The sequence below is a fragment of the Apteryx mantelli genome, chromosome 1 (genome assembly GCF_036417845.1).
Source record: "Apteryx mantelli isolate bAptMan1 chromosome 1, bAptMan1.hap1, whole genome shotgun sequence".
Classification (NCBI taxonomy): Eukaryota; Metazoa; Chordata; class Aves; order Apterygiformes; family Apterygidae; genus Apteryx; species Apteryx mantelli.
The window spans coordinates 118,396,919-118,413,500 of record NC_089978.1 but is presented as its reverse complement, the minus strand read 5'-3'; the positions used below and the strand labels follow the sequence as shown (position 1 = coordinate 118,413,500).

At 41.6% G+C, this 16,582-nt stretch overlaps 1 protein-coding gene across 3 annotated transcripts; it reads left to right on the top strand.

Moving 5' to 3' along the window:
• Positions 1-1,499: 1,499 nt before the first annotated feature.
• On the top strand, positions 1,500-12,317 carry LOC106490745 (cell surface glycoprotein CD200 receptor 1-A-like). 3 transcript variants are annotated; one of them, XM_013950256.2, is made up of 7 exons: positions 1,500-1,949; positions 5,379-5,466; positions 6,492-6,800; positions 7,923-8,171; positions 9,045-9,146; positions 10,095-10,141; positions 11,378-12,317. In XM_013950256.2, exons 2-7 carry the CDS (start codon positions 5,400-5,402, stop codon positions 11,492-11,494), a joined length of 891 nt encoding a protein of 296 aa, XP_013805710.2. In that variant the 5' UTR covers positions 1,500-1,949; positions 5,379-5,399; the 3' UTR covers positions 11,495-12,317. The 3 variants fall into 3 exon arrangements, with proteins under 3 accessions (XP_013805710.2, XP_067145896.1, XP_067145897.1); XM_067289795.1 differs by lacking the exon at positions 9,045-9,146; XM_067289796.1 differs by lacking the exons at positions 1,500-1,949; positions 5,379-5,466 and adding an exon at positions 5,655-5,783.
• Positions 12,318-16,582: the final 4,265 nt, after the last annotated feature.

Genomic DNA, 16,582 nt, shown 5'->3' with positions numbered 1-16,582 from the left:
GCTAGGTTCATCTGGCCCAGTATCTTTTTTGCAGTGGCACACAGCAGATGGTTAAGGAAGACTACAAGCATACTTTGAAATCTCCCTCTTCCATGATGTAACTTTTCAGTTGCTGAGATTTAGCAGCTTGGGGAATATTTATCTGCTGGTCCTTTTGATATGGTTGATCTTCCTTCTAGGGCATTCATAGTCTTCTCATATTTTGCAACTTCATTTCCGGCTAAGGGACTTCAAGAATGCTCAGAAGTGGATCATTGCTCAGGAGTGACTGGGGACAACGTTCAAGCAGTGTCTGTTCCCTGAGTAGAGACTGCAGGCTGCTCTGAGACCTGGCACAAAACTCTCGGAAAGTAGTGAATAGGCTGCCCAATATTCAGGCTAGGGCCTGGCCCCTGAGATGCACAGGAAATGCAGACCTACAGGCACAACCGCTGCTACATTTCCTCAGGTAACTGGTACAGCTCAGACATCTAGCAGCACATGTTCCAATTTTGAGGAAAAATGGGAGAACTTCTGAGATTGCCATTAAAACTGCTCCAGTTATTTATTGCAAACAAGTTATCACTAGCTAACCCTAACTTCCTGAGTTGCTCAGGCTTGAAAGGGCAGCTAAAAGTAGAAGCTTGACCTGAGGATATTGTAAATGTGACCTTCCCGGTGTCTCTTGCTTCAGAAAAGGTGCTGGCTGACTGCAGGCTTCATAGTTGGTTGTTGTGTGGTTGCCAAGTAATCGGCGTATTCAGAAGTTCATTGACTCCGGAGCTGACAGCCAGCTTTGTGTAGGGTACAAGGACTCACACCTGGAGAAATCATGCTAAATTACAGAGGAGTGGGGTTTGAGAAGAGAGGTCTAGGTGGTGAGGAGGAAACATTTAATACATCGTAGTGGGTGATGCACCTTCTCACTAGGTAGGCAGATGCTGCTGTGTGAAAGTTCTGGCTGCACTAAAAGTGTGATTTGGGATTTTAAATAATGTAGCCTTGCTTTGGGTACTCCTTACTGTTACCTTATACTTGTGTGAGAGGTGGGAGAGTTGACACAGCTGTGTACAACTGCTTCTTCTTGTCACCCCTTGCCACCCTCCCCTGGCCAAAGACACCAGATGTTTTAGAGAACAGACCTTCTCAAGTATGATCTTTCCTTACCCTTTAAAGCCTGTTTTCATTGAAAAGCAGGGCTATATTTTCCTGAGTTAAGCATGGGAATGGCTATGTAACATGTGGGATATTTTTTAAAATACTGTGGTAATGAGTGATGCTCTGATTGATACTTGTTTCTTTATAATCTGCACCCTTTCCTCCTTCAGATTATTTAAAAAATATTTTCATTATGTCGGACTTGCTTTTATTTAACCAGTTTTAAGTAGCTGCTCTGGGTAGCACTGGGCTTGTAGCTTGCATTTGGTGTGTAATAGCAGGCAACCTAAAGTTGTGGTTTGTTCTTCATGTCGGAAAGCAGTTTGTTTCCCTAGTTTTAACTGTGTCACATCCTCCTGAGGGTAGTGTACAAGCAGATGTTTTATTTTTGCTGAGTTGATTCAGAGGGGCACAGCTTCTCTCATTCAGGGGCAAGAGGCTATGTCTGTCTCTGAGACTAATCAGCAGTGTGTTTAAAATCTCAGGAGCTTCGATGAAAAAAGCATTGTGAACTGTACAGCTGAAGACAAGGAATATCTGGGACTGATGGTCCTGAACTGAGATTGTTCTCACTTTTGTGGAACTGTCTGGGCCTGTCGTGAGGAGGCAAGCTCCAGGTTTATCTGGCCAGTTCTCCAGCGCGCAGGTGCCTTGTAAGCTGCCACCAGAACCACCGTCACTGCTGGAGCCAACTTGTGCACAGACATCCCCTTCTTGTCCCCAGAAGTGGGATACCACAAGCATGGAGCCCGTTGGCACTGCTGCTGTTCGTCTTCAGTGACCAGAGGACTCTTCTGCAGGCTGACAGCTGGGTAACTTTTCTCCAACTTTAGTATTCACTGGGATGATACCAAACATGAGTGGTGGCATCCTCCAGCTGGAACGCTGAGGCTAACGGAAGAGAGGCACACACATTGCGTGGCCTTCTGCCAGCCTCTGCTGTCAAGGCTGACTTAAAATTTTAATTTGTTTTAATGTAGTTACTGAGGCATTTTAATTCCATCAAAGGAAATAGCACAAGACAATCTACAAATATTCACTTGCTGCTTTTAAATGAATTTGATTCAGCTGCATTAGGTTTCTCCTTTTCAGGTTTTACTTTGAGATTTACTTCTTGCTTACAGGCATAAGTATTCAAGGACTGTGAACCTCAAAAAATCACAATCTAAATTCTGTTTTTCGTACATGAATATTTAAACAGTATATCCTCTGTTCTTTCTGTAATGCCCCATTTTTAATCATTAATGCCTGTACTTTTGAGCAAATAACCACATATACATATATATGTTTTATATGCATTTTAAAAATGGGTATTTCTTTGGGACAAATTACAATATCACAATATTCTGTATATGAATACGTATAGCTCCAGCAAAATTGGTGAATATTGAATTTGTTGTTAAACATTGTGGAGGGTTCTTTTTCTTTTCTTTTTAGAGGGACTGAAAAACTATTTGCAAATTGGGTCAAATTCAGTACATGATTTTGACTAAAAAGCATTTTTTTGGTAAAATAAAATCAAATTCTCAATTTTTTGACTAAAAGCAACTTTTGTCATGCTTAATTTATCCATATTAAAAAAAAAACTTTAAATGGTATTGAATAACATGAAGCAAAACAAAATATTTCACTTGTGGCAAATAGGTGAATGGTAAATGAAATTTGGGAGGTTTGTAATATAGGAGTTACATTACATTTTTGCAGGTTAGTAGACTACTGATCAGTGTAGTTGCACTGGCATTATTTTTAGGTTGAAATGAAAGCTTTTCATCCAGATATGTCAGAGTTCTGTTAGAATTTCGCAGAAAACCTGTCAGGTTGTTGTCTGAATGTGCATGCATACTGCAGTGTGTTTAAGAAAAAAATATTTCCTCTTGCATTCAGATCACAAATGTGGCAGTGTTTGATTTTTCTGTGACACAAATATGACAGTGATCTGTTTGGTTTTTTTCTGTGCACCAGGCATCCTCACTCGATATATTTTAAAATGGAATTTTAATGCTACATTATTGAAGCCTGTAACTTTTACATCAGTTGATATCAGCTGAGGATCTGGGTTTCTGTGTGCACAGAGAGGCTTAAACTGTGACCACCTTTCTTTCCCTCCTCCCAGCACATTTTGAGAAGCATACTTGTACTTTAAAAATAAGTGTGAACAGCACCTGATCAAAATAGCATAGAAGGAAAGTCCTGTTGCAACACGTATGACATTTCTGAATCAACCATTGCATGAAGATATTTGTTGGTCTGGTGTGTACTGGATTTTGACTTGAGAATGAAAACAACTGTTGAAATATCAGTATTTTCCATAGGATGGAAACACCATTTTTCAGTCATCTCTGGTTGCAGGTGACTGATTCAGAAAGTAGAATATTGAACAGACATAAATGAATGCATAAAGGAAAGAATGAAAAAAAGGCCAACAAGAAGAGAATTTTTGGGAATGCAGAGATGAGTGATGGAAAATGAGATGGCTTTATGGGCAAGTTAGAGAGAGTCACAAGAAAAAAGTGCAGGTAAATGGGGTGAAGATGGTTGGAGAAAGGATCCCAATGAGTCTCCCAAGCTCAACCTGTAGTATAAAATGGTAGTTTCCAGAGAACAACAACAGCAAAGAAAACCATCTCTAACCTTGTCTGACAGGACTTAACTTCTCTGGGTAGTAAGCTAGAGCTCTGGATTGTCTGCCAAACAGGCAGGATGCCACAGGGAGAGGGTCAGAAGAGATGATGTAATCAGGAATAGGATGGAATACTGCTTGAACCTCTAAAGCCAGGTTGAAGAAAAGAGAGCAAATATTTGGGGATAAAAGTTACAGAAGGCTAGTGACATTGAACCACTGTGGTTGTCTCAGTGTTTTGTGGCACATCAACATGCTCTTCATTTGAAACTCTTACCAGGATTCTTTCCAGCTTTTACAGTGGTGTCACTTGTGTGCTTGAGCAGCATGTCTGTGCGACACTGGAATGAAATGGAAAGTTCCTTGTACTCTTCAACATGTGTTGATTTGCTTCAAAACAAAGAACATGCAGTTCACACAAACACAGGTCCCCTTTTTGTTGTTAATGACTGATTCATGACAGCAACATCAGAAAATAAGATATAGTTACTCTCGTGTCCTCTGAGGCCTCTTGGTTGGGGATGCAGCAGTGCATCAGTAGTGAATCTTCTGGTTGTGACAGAATCAACACGAGTTGCAGTAGGTGCTTGTCCAAAATCAGCTGCAGCCTTGAGACCTGAGCAAAGTCACTGGGATTTTGGCTGTGTGAATACACATGTATGTTGTTTACACAGTATAATGCAAAACTGCCTTGCCAGACTGAGGTCATTTATGTATGATATCTGACAGCAGAAAAGTTTTGGTGATGTTCTTACCCAAATCCATGTTCAAGCAACAACTGAAAGAGCTTTCGTCAAAATTCTCCCCTAAGAACCATATATATTTTGACTGGAAAGCTTTTGGAAAACATGCAGCTGTGTTTTTTTGGGTTTTTTTTATGGACCTGAAAACAATGGGTTTGAATGAAAGCAACCATCTCAGTCTTACCAATGAATAGCCGCCCATTTGCTAACAATTGATACAAAATAGTTTGTTAAAAAAATTATATAGTTGTGAAATAGCATGAGTTACTAAATGCCTTTTCAGAACATTGTGTCCAGAAAACAGGAAATAAACTTACATGGTTTTGATCACTTACAATAATCTTATTGTCCTTTTTGTTTTACTACAGAGGTGGAGTCACCCTTTGGGAAATTAAAAGCATGGCAAGCGTTAGGAATCACTTCTTTGAGTTGCTCCCTTAAAACAGCTGTTGAAGACTAGATCATGAACTTTCTTATACATGCTGTTGCCTTTATTTTTCAGAAAGAGTTGTAAAGCATGCATGTGCTCTCTAGCAAAACCTTCTTTTCATTCTCTGTGGATAAGCCTATAAAGGTGTAGCAGGTCTCTAGTTAATCTTTGTGCTAACTAGCTGGGCGTGAATGGTGAACAGCTAGAGATGACTGGAAAATGATGCCAGAGATCCTGGATTTCTAAAATGTGTTTGTAAACAGTAGCCTTTATTTTCACAACCCTTTCTGTTTTACTTTCTTCAGCATAAGAATGATACTTGACTTGGAGTCTTTTTTAGAATTTCTGTTTTCAAAGGAAACAAAGATTTTGCTTTGGGTTCTCTTTGAAGGAACTTGCACAACAGTTTGTGATTCCATGTCATTTTCTTTGCCTTCACTTTCTGCAGTGCTAATGCCTCCTGCTAAAGATGGCTCAGATCCGGGCAGTTCTGTCTGCACTCCTTTTCTTGTTAATCAACCTGGTTCAAAGGCCAGGTAAGTGAGAAAGATCGCAAACTACATGCACTACTGCTTGATGCTCTGTATTCCCAACTCACTAGTACACTGAAACTTCACAGTTCACCAGGGAAATTTTGTTTATTTTTTAATGTGTACACAAAGAGTGATGTCACCTCTGCAGACAAAATAATCCTTCAGCCTCCCAGAGTGGCACAGGACGAGATATCTGATAGGAATCTATCACAGATCACCTGAAGATCCATTTCCTCTTCAACTGAGAAAACAGCATAAGAGCTATTATTTCTGGCAGAAGAAGGATCTGTGTATGTCCCTTACATGAACTACTGCGCCAGGTGATCCTGGGTTTTAAACTCCTTACAGGCTCTGTCACTACTGCTGCTACTACTTATGCTATAACCAAGGCACCTAATTCAATAACATGCTATTTCTTTTATGTGGTTTTCTTTCCCTCAAGGGTGAGTCTTGCCCTCCTTATCACTTTTTCAAAGCCTGTATGAAAGTGAAAAAAATCTGTGGACTAAAAAAAGATGGAGGAATTTAATTCACCAGCATCATCACATACCTGCATGGAGTGCACAGCAGATAGGTGCCATCTCCACTGCACTCCCAGTCCTCAAAGAGAGTGACAGCAGGAAGCTGGACCTGGAAATTGGATGCTACTTATATGCATCTGCACATAGCTCTGTGTCCCCCAAGGCTGCCAGTCCAAAGGAAAAGTTTTTAAATGGCAAAAATGTCAGGCTCCAATTCACAATGCCAGTTGAAACAATAGTCAAAGCATGGTACAATTACAAGCCTTGGACCTGCAGTATCATTAGTCTTCCAAGGAACACAGGGACCATGATATCTGCTTGAAGTATGCCGGAGTCTCAGCCAGCTTTTAAACCATATAGTATAAATACACAAAGGAAGGTACAGAATCTGCTCAGGGTTTCAGTGGAATAATGAAGTAGAGATTTTTAATGAACAAAGTCAAGAGTCTCCTATGCTTTGATGATGGCTGTAGCATCATTTTTATTTTCTCTTTTCTTCTTTTGTAGCTTATAACATAGTGAATGTGGAGGCTGGTCATGAGGCTGTATTGAGTTGCCCTTACCTCTTCAAAGTGCCTTTGCTAATGGCGACGTGGAAGATGAAATCCAGCACTTACTGCTTGTTGGCCTATAGATATGATAACAATGAAACAAGAAAGTTAAACTGCAGTGAGAGGATGACATGGAAATATTCACCTGATAGTGACCCTGCTCTTCGTATTTACCCTGTGAACCTTGGTGATGAGGGAAATTACACCTGTGAAATTGTCAGCAGTGAGGGGAATTTTCTTTTTCTCTCTTCTCTGACTGTGATAGGTAAGACATACCTTGTGCCTTTTTTTGTGCAGAGATAAAAATGATCTGATTTGGTGTTAAAAGACCAAATCCATTTTAGATACATGCTGAAATTGCACATAAAGAAGTAGAAGACTTCCTCAGTGAAGAGATGATACCTTAAGCTGATTTAATCTGACTGGCTATTTGGGAACAGAGATGAGGAGATATGCAATAGGGCTGGGCTGTTATTATGGGGAAATACTCTGTTTTTTGCAATTTTATTTAAGTTTCTTCCAAGTCATGAACCAGGGAGGTTTTAAGGTGCACCAAATACAACAGTCTAGAGTAGTTTCTGAGGTAGTTCTTTGGGCATAACAGAGGTTTTGAACGTTACATGAATGTACGTGTGACTAGGAGTATGCACTCCTATGTGTTAATGCAAACAGAAGATAGCAAATAAATATTGCTACTGTAAGCTGAGCAAGAGGGTGCTCAACCAAAATTCATAACAAGGTCAATGTGTGTTTTGTCTGAGTAAGGGTTAAATAAGAAGGAAGCAAGAGTTGCAGGACATTATCTGGAAACATTTCACTCTTCAAGAAATACTGAAAGCTGTCTATAAGATTGCATAACTAAAATAAAAATGAAAACAGTCCATTTTCAAGCTAGGCAGGAACAAAAGAGTATTAGGAAACATAATCAATACATCAAATTATCTTTTTCAGAATCAGTTAAATTATCTCTGGGTTTCCATAAGTTTCAAGAAACATTTTACCTAGGAATGGATTTTATGTTCTGGTCATGTTAGTTAAATTTTAGTGATACTTTCTTCAGTATGTGCCCTGCTGTATTAGTAACTCGTAATTTAAAACAGCCCTATTCCTCATCCCATCTTCCGATTCTGCTGTAATCTTTCATAAAACATGAGCGAATGAGACTTTTAAGTGCAGCTAGCAATTTTTGGAGATACTAATCTTGGATTCTTTGATGTATTTTTTTCTCCCTAAGGATGGCTGGTGCTAATATTCCAGATTACTTTAAAATATCTTGAATTGCAGATGTAAACTAAAAAATACCACCTATTTCTCAGTTTCTTGATTGGAGGGATCATACTGAACTGGAAATAATGATCGTGTTTTTTTTCTTTTTCTTCTTCTATAGTCCCTCCTACAGTGACTTTGAGCTCCAACAGGAGTGGGGTGGCTGTTTGTCAAGCCTCAGCAGGAAAGCCAGCTGCAGAAATCTCCTGGATGCCTGCAAATAACCACAGCACTGAGAAAGAAGTTCATCATCCCAATGGAACAGTAACCAGAGCAAGCTGCATAGACTGGGACAGCAGCATGCATCCCACCGTGACCTGCCTTATTACCCATCCAGCTACAAACAAGACTCTGTCCCTCAATCTGTCATGTAAATATCATTTTTCTGTAATTACTCTTCATCATGATCTTGTGATTCTTTGTACTTCTCTATGCAGCTGTTCCTACTGACTGCCAGGGCTTCATAGATTGTTTATGGGGATGAAATACCAAAATCCTAGTGCACATTGATAGAGAAATTAATAATTTTGAGTTAGTCCTTTGAAACCCAAAGTTCCTAGCATTGTATAGGGAAGCTGCCAGTGCTTGCTTCCTTCTACTCTAGTTTTGTTTTTATAAGAGTTCCTCATTCTGTTTCAATGTCCTTTTAAATCGCTGGTGACAGAAAAGTTGCTTTCAGTAGCCACTCTGATGCAGTTCACTAATTTTAGGTGTGAACTTTGAACCACGGGAGTTGAATTTTGTCCCAGCTCCCCACAAGATTAAGGCCTCAAGAAAACTTCCTTGGAGAATGGCTGTTTGTGACTCTCAAGGGATCTTTTCCAGGGTGGTAAAGGGTAAAATTCAACTTCTCAGCTGCCTGTGCTGGACCTGATATAAGTTCTACCAGTGGGATTTATGAAGCAGAGGCATGAAGGACAGAAGTCAACATAGCCCAGTCATTTATGACAGCATTTTGAAGGGAAAAATGGTCAGATTGGTTGATTCATTCGAACAAAGAGAGACCATGTAGGCACATGGGGTCAAGCACAAAAGCTTGTTTGTGCATATGAATGACTGGGTGTGTGGGGCAGCTTCCTATTGCTGACTGGGATCTGGACTTCTCACCTGTGTCTCAGAGATCCTTTGAGCTATGGGGGTAGAGGTTTAGTTTTCTTCTCTTGCCGAGGTAGGAAGTAACATCATATAGTCAGAGGATGTTGACATCTAGCTCTGTAACTAGCTTTCTTTTCTAATCTCTCAGATGTTTCCCTCAAGCTTCGCTATCTCCTGATAGGAGGATCTGCAAGTATTGCTGCTGTCACTGGTGCTGGTGTGATTTTATGCTTGGTTTTCAGGTGCAAGGGTAAGTCAGCTGGAGAACAGTCAGTACCTCAGATGAGCCTGAAATGTTTTACAGTCCCATCACTATGTGCAGGAACAAGGACATATACTTTATTGCTGACAGAATTGTTTGGGAGGCAAGTGGGGGCTTAAAATGGAGACAGGAAGAAGAAGAAGGCCTGAAAGGGAGAGTGTTTTAAGGAGAGAAGGAGATGAAAAACTGGAAGAAGGCAACTTAGGGGTGGGTGAACTGTAAATGGAGGGAACCTGCAGAGAATCAGAGTGCCTAATTTACTCCCCTCTGTTGCCTTAGTTCTGTTCTAGTTATTGCCTGTCTGGGCTTCCTCCTCTGTGTACATCTTTCAGATTATTCCCCCCACTAGGCATGTTACATTGAAAATATTTCATGAATCAGGTACAAAGGAATGGGGGCAAAAGAGAGTTGGCAAGAAGGGACTATGAGGGGAGGTGTGCACTAGAAGAGCAGAGAAGGCAGGGTGAGGAAAACGGAACGGCAGGAAAGGAAAACAGGACAGTTACTATCAGTGGTGGCAGCACTGACCAGTGCTTCCAGTTCTTTGGTGGGAGCCTGTCATTGCCACAGAGTGAAGTGCAGTTTGGGCCAGACAAGGAGAGGAGAAAAAGAAGTGTTCAGCTCAAATGGGTTGCTTGGCTCATCATGTCACCTCAGAATTGAGAAAAAGTATACCTAAAAAAAGAAGACTCTGTTGATTCAATCCTGTCTCGTAAGGTGATTAAAAGTTTTACTGAAGAGGAAAATAAAACAATAGCACTGGCAAGAACATATTCTAAACCGTGACATAAAAAGTGAGAGCTAAACCAATACTTGGAACTGTATTTAGAAGAAAGTCTTTCAACAGCAGAGGGCAGCTAGGTGAGAACTATAGACAGAACAGCTGTGCACCTTACCCAGTCAAACCATTTTGAATTTCCAACATCCTACTTTCAGCTTCCGGGTTACGTAAATCGGCACTTGAGCCAGCAGCACCATTTGCAGTAAGTGGGCTTTTTTGTGTTTACTTCACTAATACATGTAATTCCATTGCAACATGTGTCTGCTCTCACAAAACTCCCTTTTATCTCTGGCTGTGCTTGGATGGGTTAATAAGGAACAGTACATCTGGGAGGGTGTCTGCTACTTGCACAACCCTATCTTCGTGTACATTCACAGTATCTCACTAATTGCTTAAGCACTAGAGGAAGAATGGAATAGAGCTTTTCCTGCCTAAGAATACTATAAGTTACATTTACAATGCCAGTGTTTAAGCTGAATTTTAGCTCTCCCCAAAGTTAATGCATTCAGAATTTTGTGTTATGGAGTAACCCTAGCTCTGACCTTTTGTTTAAGAATGTGTATTGTCCTTCATGATAGGAATCTGCACGGTTAAAGATATGATGAAAATGGGTAGGCATTTATAATAAGGGAAAAGGGTGCATTTCCTTATGCTGTATTAGGCATAAACAGCTGTAAAACTTTTTTTTTAAGTTGTAGTTTGAACACTCAGAAAACAGCAGTGCTAAATTTGCCACTGCAAGTGTTACTTCCTCTCTAATTCCAATGTGTCCTGATACATATTTAATAGCATGATAATATTCTGCTCCTTCCTCAGGGCTTCTGCCTCATTTAATGCACACTGAAAGAACAATTATTTCGTATTTTGTTTTCTGTTCACAGTTAAATTCATGGCCATGTGCCTTGTTTATTGCAAGCTAGTCAAACAGTGCTCTGAAGTTAGAATGATTAATTTCCCGATATGCTGTTCTATGGCACTCAGCACAATTTGACTGACAGGAGTGGGAGTTGCAGAGACAAAAGTCAAAAGTTTCTGGTAATTTTAGGTGTCTAAATTGAAATGTGTATGGCTTGCATGTTTTTTTCAGCGAAGTTAGCATTGTTTGTTAAGATTTATTTTGAGGAAAATACTGACATTTCAAAATTTGTTTTCAGTCATATTAAGAAAAAGAGATTCCAGAGACTGCCCTGTTTAAGCATTGTGAAGGCAGTTACTGTATCTTTCTGCTGGCTCAGGTTTCACCTTCTATGACCTACCTCTTTGCTAATGGAGCTTAGAGAAATAAATTCACAATTCCTTTGCAATCCGGTTCCTTTGCAAATCTGGTTGCCTACTGGATTTCTTCCAAATTTGTTTTTTGTTTAGACTCTATATGTATGAAGTTTCAACAAAATTCTACAAGGTAATATAATGGTATACATTTTTCTTTATATTGCAGACTAAGAACTTGAGGTCAACACCACAGCATGAGGAACCACGTGCAGTCGAGCTTTCTGTTGTATCAGAGTGTGTCTACCAGAATCACAATCCAAGGATTATGTGTATGGACTCTTAACAGTGGAGGCACAAGCAGTCTAATATCAGTTCAGCTACTAATGATAGTCAATTACCTGAATTTGTACTTGAACTAACAAATCTCAGACCTCAGTGCACAGCAGGCCTGCAGGACACCCAGCTCCTCCAAAAGCCTTTGTCTTTCCTGACTTGAAGACAGCTGGGGAGAGCAACCTGTTTTAGTAATTTATTTCTCTTTTTCTCTAAATATCAATACAGCTCTTGAAACATTTGAAAGTTTTAAAGACTGAGTTGGAGAAATGCACATCTGAATATTGTGGAAAAAATAGTCTTTCCTCAAATCAATAATTAGCATACTTTTGTGCCAAAAAAACAGACTGATGGTGAAAACGTAGCACTTTTTTCCACTTTAGTAACTGGGTTCCCTTTGCAATTTTGTGGTGGAAACCAGGAAGTGACATAGGGGACACCAAAACAAAGAAGGCCAAGGAGCCCCATCCAGCATAAATGTAGAAATAAAAGAAGTTTTCTGTGTGGATAGTTACATGCAGCAGATGACAATTTGGTATTTGTCATCACTATTTACTTTTCTTTTATATATTTCTTTTTCAATTATGCTCTGTTTGCATTGATAATAGCAGAAACAAAGCCGCTTTTAATTTGTACTTGCTATGGAAATGAGAAATAGCAACAGGCAATTTTCTAAGATTCATTTTGAAGTCAGCATCTAAATATGCAAATATTTATCTGAAATTATTTCTGGGGCTATTTGGGCGTATGTTTATTGACCAGTTTCTTAGACGTTGAGATCACAGCATGGTTTTACAGAGAGCAGTAGTGCTGAATTGTGAAAAATACTTGTAGTGTGCTTATTTATTAAAAAAACAAGAAAACCAAAGCTATTTATTTCTTCTCATCCCCACCTCCTGAGCTGAAAAAAACACAGACTGGATGTTAATTTCAGTTTCATATTAGTTGGTCAAACCTTCCAGAAACCTAATGCAGCACTAAGTATACTCAAATGTTTGCTTTGAATGGTCTTTGCCTATGTGTAGCTGGAGGAAATAGGATACAGAGAAGGCAGAGTTACTGAATGCCGCCTTTGCTTCAGTCTTTACTGCTAACAGCCCTCAGGAACCCCAGACCCTGGAGACAAGAGAGAAAGTCTGGAGAAAGGAAGACTTTCCCTTGGTGGAGGAGGATCAGGTTAGAGATCATTTAAGCAAACTTGACACCCACAAATCCATGGGCCCTGATGGGATGCACCCACGAGTGCTGAGGGAGCTGGCGGATGTTATTGCCAAGCCACTCTCCATCATCTTTGAAAGGTCATGGAGAACAGGAGAGGTGCCTGAAGACTGGAAGAAAGCCAGTGTCACCCCAGTCTTCAAAAAGGGCAAGAAGGAGGACCCAGGGAACTACAGGCCAGTCAGCCTCACCTGCATCCCTGGAAAGGTGATGGAGCAGCTCATCCTGGAGGCCATTTCCAAGCATGTGGAGGAAAAGAAGGTGATCAGGAGTAGTCAGCATGGCTTCACCAAGGGGAAATCATGCTTAACCAATCTGATAGCCTTCTAGGATGGGATGACTGGCTGGGTAGATGAGGGGAGAGCAGTGGATGTTGTCTACCTTGACTTCAGCAAGGCTTTCGACACTGTCTCCCATAGCATCCTCATAGACAAGCTCAGGAAGTGTGGGCTAGATGAGTGGACAGGGAGGTGGATTGAGAACTGGCTGAATGGCAGAGCTCAGAGAGTTGTGCTCAGCGGCGCAGAGTCTAGTTGGAGGCCTGTAGCTAGCGGTGTCCCCCAGGGGTCAGTAGTGGGTGCAGTCTTGTTCAACTTCTTCATCAGTGACCTGGATGAAGGGACAGAGTGCACCCTCAGCAAGTTTGCTGATGATACAAAACTGGGAGGAGTGGCTGATACGCCAGAGGGCTGTGCTGCCATTCAGAGGGACCTGGACAGGCTGGAGAGGTGGGCGGAGAGGAACCTCATGAAGTTCAGCAAAGGCAAGTGCAGGGTCCTGCACCTAAGGAGGAATAACCCCATGCACCAGGACAGGCTGGGGGTTGACCTGCTGGAAAGCAGCTCTGCGGAGAAGGACCTGGGAGTGCTGGTGGACACCAAGCTAACCATGAGGCAGCAATGTGCCCTTGTGACCAAGAAGGCCAATGGTATCCTGGGCTGCATCAGGAAGAGTGTTGCCAGCAGGTCGAGGGAGGTGATTCTCCCCCTCTACTCAGCCCTGCTGAGGCCACATCTGGAGTACTGCGTCCAGTTCTGGGCTCCCCAGTACAAGAGGGATGTGGCACTACTGGAGCAAGTCCAGCGAAGGGCTACAAAGATGATTAGGGGACTGGAGCACCTCTCTTATGAGGAAAGGCTGAGAGAGCTGGGCCTGTTCAGCCTGGAGAAGAGAAGGCTGAGAGGGGATCTTATCAATGTGTACAAGTATGTGAAGGGAGGGTGTCAAGAGGATGGGACCAGACTCTTTTCAGTGGTGCCCAGCGACAGGATGAGAGGCAACAGGCACAAACTGAAACACAGGAAGTTCTATCTGAATATGAGGAAAAACTTCTTTACTGTGAGGGTGACAGAGCACTGGAACAGGTTGCCCAGAGAGGTTGTGGAGTCTCCTTCTCTGGAGATATTCAAAACCTGCCTGGACGCGATCCTGTGCAATGTGCTGTAGGTGATCCTGCTTGAGCAGGGGGGTTGGACTTAAACGATCTCCAGAGGTACCTTCCAACCTCAACCATTCTGTGATTCTGTGAAATCATCTCTCCTCTTTCAGTCTTCTTAGGTACGAAGATCCCTAAGTGATTTTTAATTATGTTTCTCTTTATTACTTCCAAATACACATGGATGGGCACACCTGCTGACATGATCCAGGCATTATTTTCAGTCAAATGCTGGAGAGGCACAATGGAACTCTCACTGCCTTAGTGAGAAGTGCCTACAGAATGCTGCCCTGTCACTCCTGCTGGGTAACCCTGTGAAGCCTGTCCTGGGGTGTTAAATGTCAATGATCGGTTGCTATCTCAGAGCTGTGGATGGCTTCTTCATGTTGTCTGTGGGGAAGGAGATGTGCCTTTTCAGATATGCAACCCCTGGGAGAAATAAGTGTCAGCTAGCTCAGAATTAGTGAAAATAAGATTTCAGGGATGCCAGTTAGGAAAAACATTTTGTAGCTCTAATGAAATTCACAGTAGTTCCTTAGTCTAGGGAAGTGGTTTCCCAGTTCTGCTGGCCACAGCGGTACAGTGTGGGCACAATCCAGCATCTGGTTTGCTCTTCCCTGTCAGCCTGGACCATCCACAGTCAGTGTGCTGTCAAGGAGTCCGTTGTGACTGGAAGCCACTGATACAGGGGAAAGATCTCTTGATCCTTAGGGAACTGCACGGTTGGGTCTAAAGTGGGTTCCTAAGATGGTGTTTCTCAGTTTGACAAGTGAGCGAGGAATGTTCATGTGGACAAAGACAGCAATCCAGGTCTGCCTTATTCAGAAGTTTGGCCATTGCAGTCAGATCTAAGAATGACATGGCTTTCAAAACGAAAAGAGTTTGGTGGTGGAGCAGCCTGCTTTTGACCATTATGTTGCATGTGTGTTGTGATTTTTAGGGTGCAAAGCAAGAGCTTTTCATCATTCCATTGCACAAAATGAAATGCTGGACACTAAGTTCTTAATTTCACTCCAACGGATCTTTAAAAGTACTTTGGTATCAAAAGCCAGTAGGTTAGAATGAGAATTAGGACCTCAATTATCTCAGCTGGCTCTGCGCCAATAAATATGTGGTAATGCAATGAGTTTACAGGCTATTTAGACCTGAGAACTTCAGAATAAGAGCTGAAAGGAGATGAAGGACATCAGCTCACCAAGCTGTCTTTGCTGAACTGGGTTTTGGGCTTGTCCTGTTCCTGAGGCACTGCTGGAGAGAGCAAGTTTCAGAAGGAGTTAGGATAGCGTGACAGCTGTCATTCCAGTGGGATCATCATTCAAAGGGGATATTTGATATGTCAATCCACAACATACTTGTAAATACTACAGAATATGAATGAAGTTCAGATAATCTACCAGATGCTCCAGACACCCCAATTACAATTTAACTGTGTTATACTTTTCAATATTGATGATTATTGCTAAAATTAAGAGGAAGTACCTGCTGGAAGCGAGTTAAAACTTTAATCTCTGAATGCAAAGCAGCATGGTTTCTGGCTGGCAGTTTGCTTGGGTTCACATCAAGCAAACTTTATAGGCATACACATTTTACCTCTTCTCAGCGTGTTGAAGCGTGGCAGTTGCAGAGGCTGTTGTGTGGCACTTGGAGAAAGCCAAGCAGGTACCATGATTATGTATATTGAATAAGGTTTAAGTGATTTCACATTTCTGGGATCTGGGTTAGCCCAAGAGCCACTCCTCCTGCGATGTCTCAGAAAATTAGCTTACAGTATTGTGACTCAGTCAGGCTTTGATCATCACCTGTTTACTGCCAATGTAAAGCTTGAGTTATCAATCCACAGCTCAGGCAAAGTAGCATTCAGCCAAATGTTGCAGGCATTAAAAGGCCTCAGCTGCCTAATTGTTGTATCTTCCTTCTGCAGTAAAATTGGTCCTCATGAGGCTTTTCAAGCTCTTTGTTTTGCCACCCTATGACTAATAAAATTTATTAGGCCAAGGAGAATAATGTGACTGGTGGGGGTGATAGTAAGAAAGGCTGGGACATTAGTAATGCTTCTAGGCAAACCATAAAAATTGAATGCTCTCACTTAATTTTCTGCTCATCTTTTGTATATAATGACAGCACAAGCAGTAGTTTCAGATACAGAGTTTGCTTCTTTTTAGCTGTTAGCAATTCATTGGAGCTTTTGACCAAAGTAGCATGTCTTACATCCAAGCTGCCTACATGTGATAACTGTTCTAGTGGACTTGTCAGCTCTCCTAATTTTGCATCCTCTTTGAAAGGAGGAAGATGGGGTTAGTCAAGCAGTGAGCCTGTGAGGATGCTCAGAAAGGAAGCCCTAGGTGCTCTGGATAGGCCTTACAGGTCTGGGAGTTGAGGAGTTTTGCATATGTGGTGAGAGGAAAAGGGGAGGGAATGGAGAAGGGAGTTGACAGAGGGGAACCA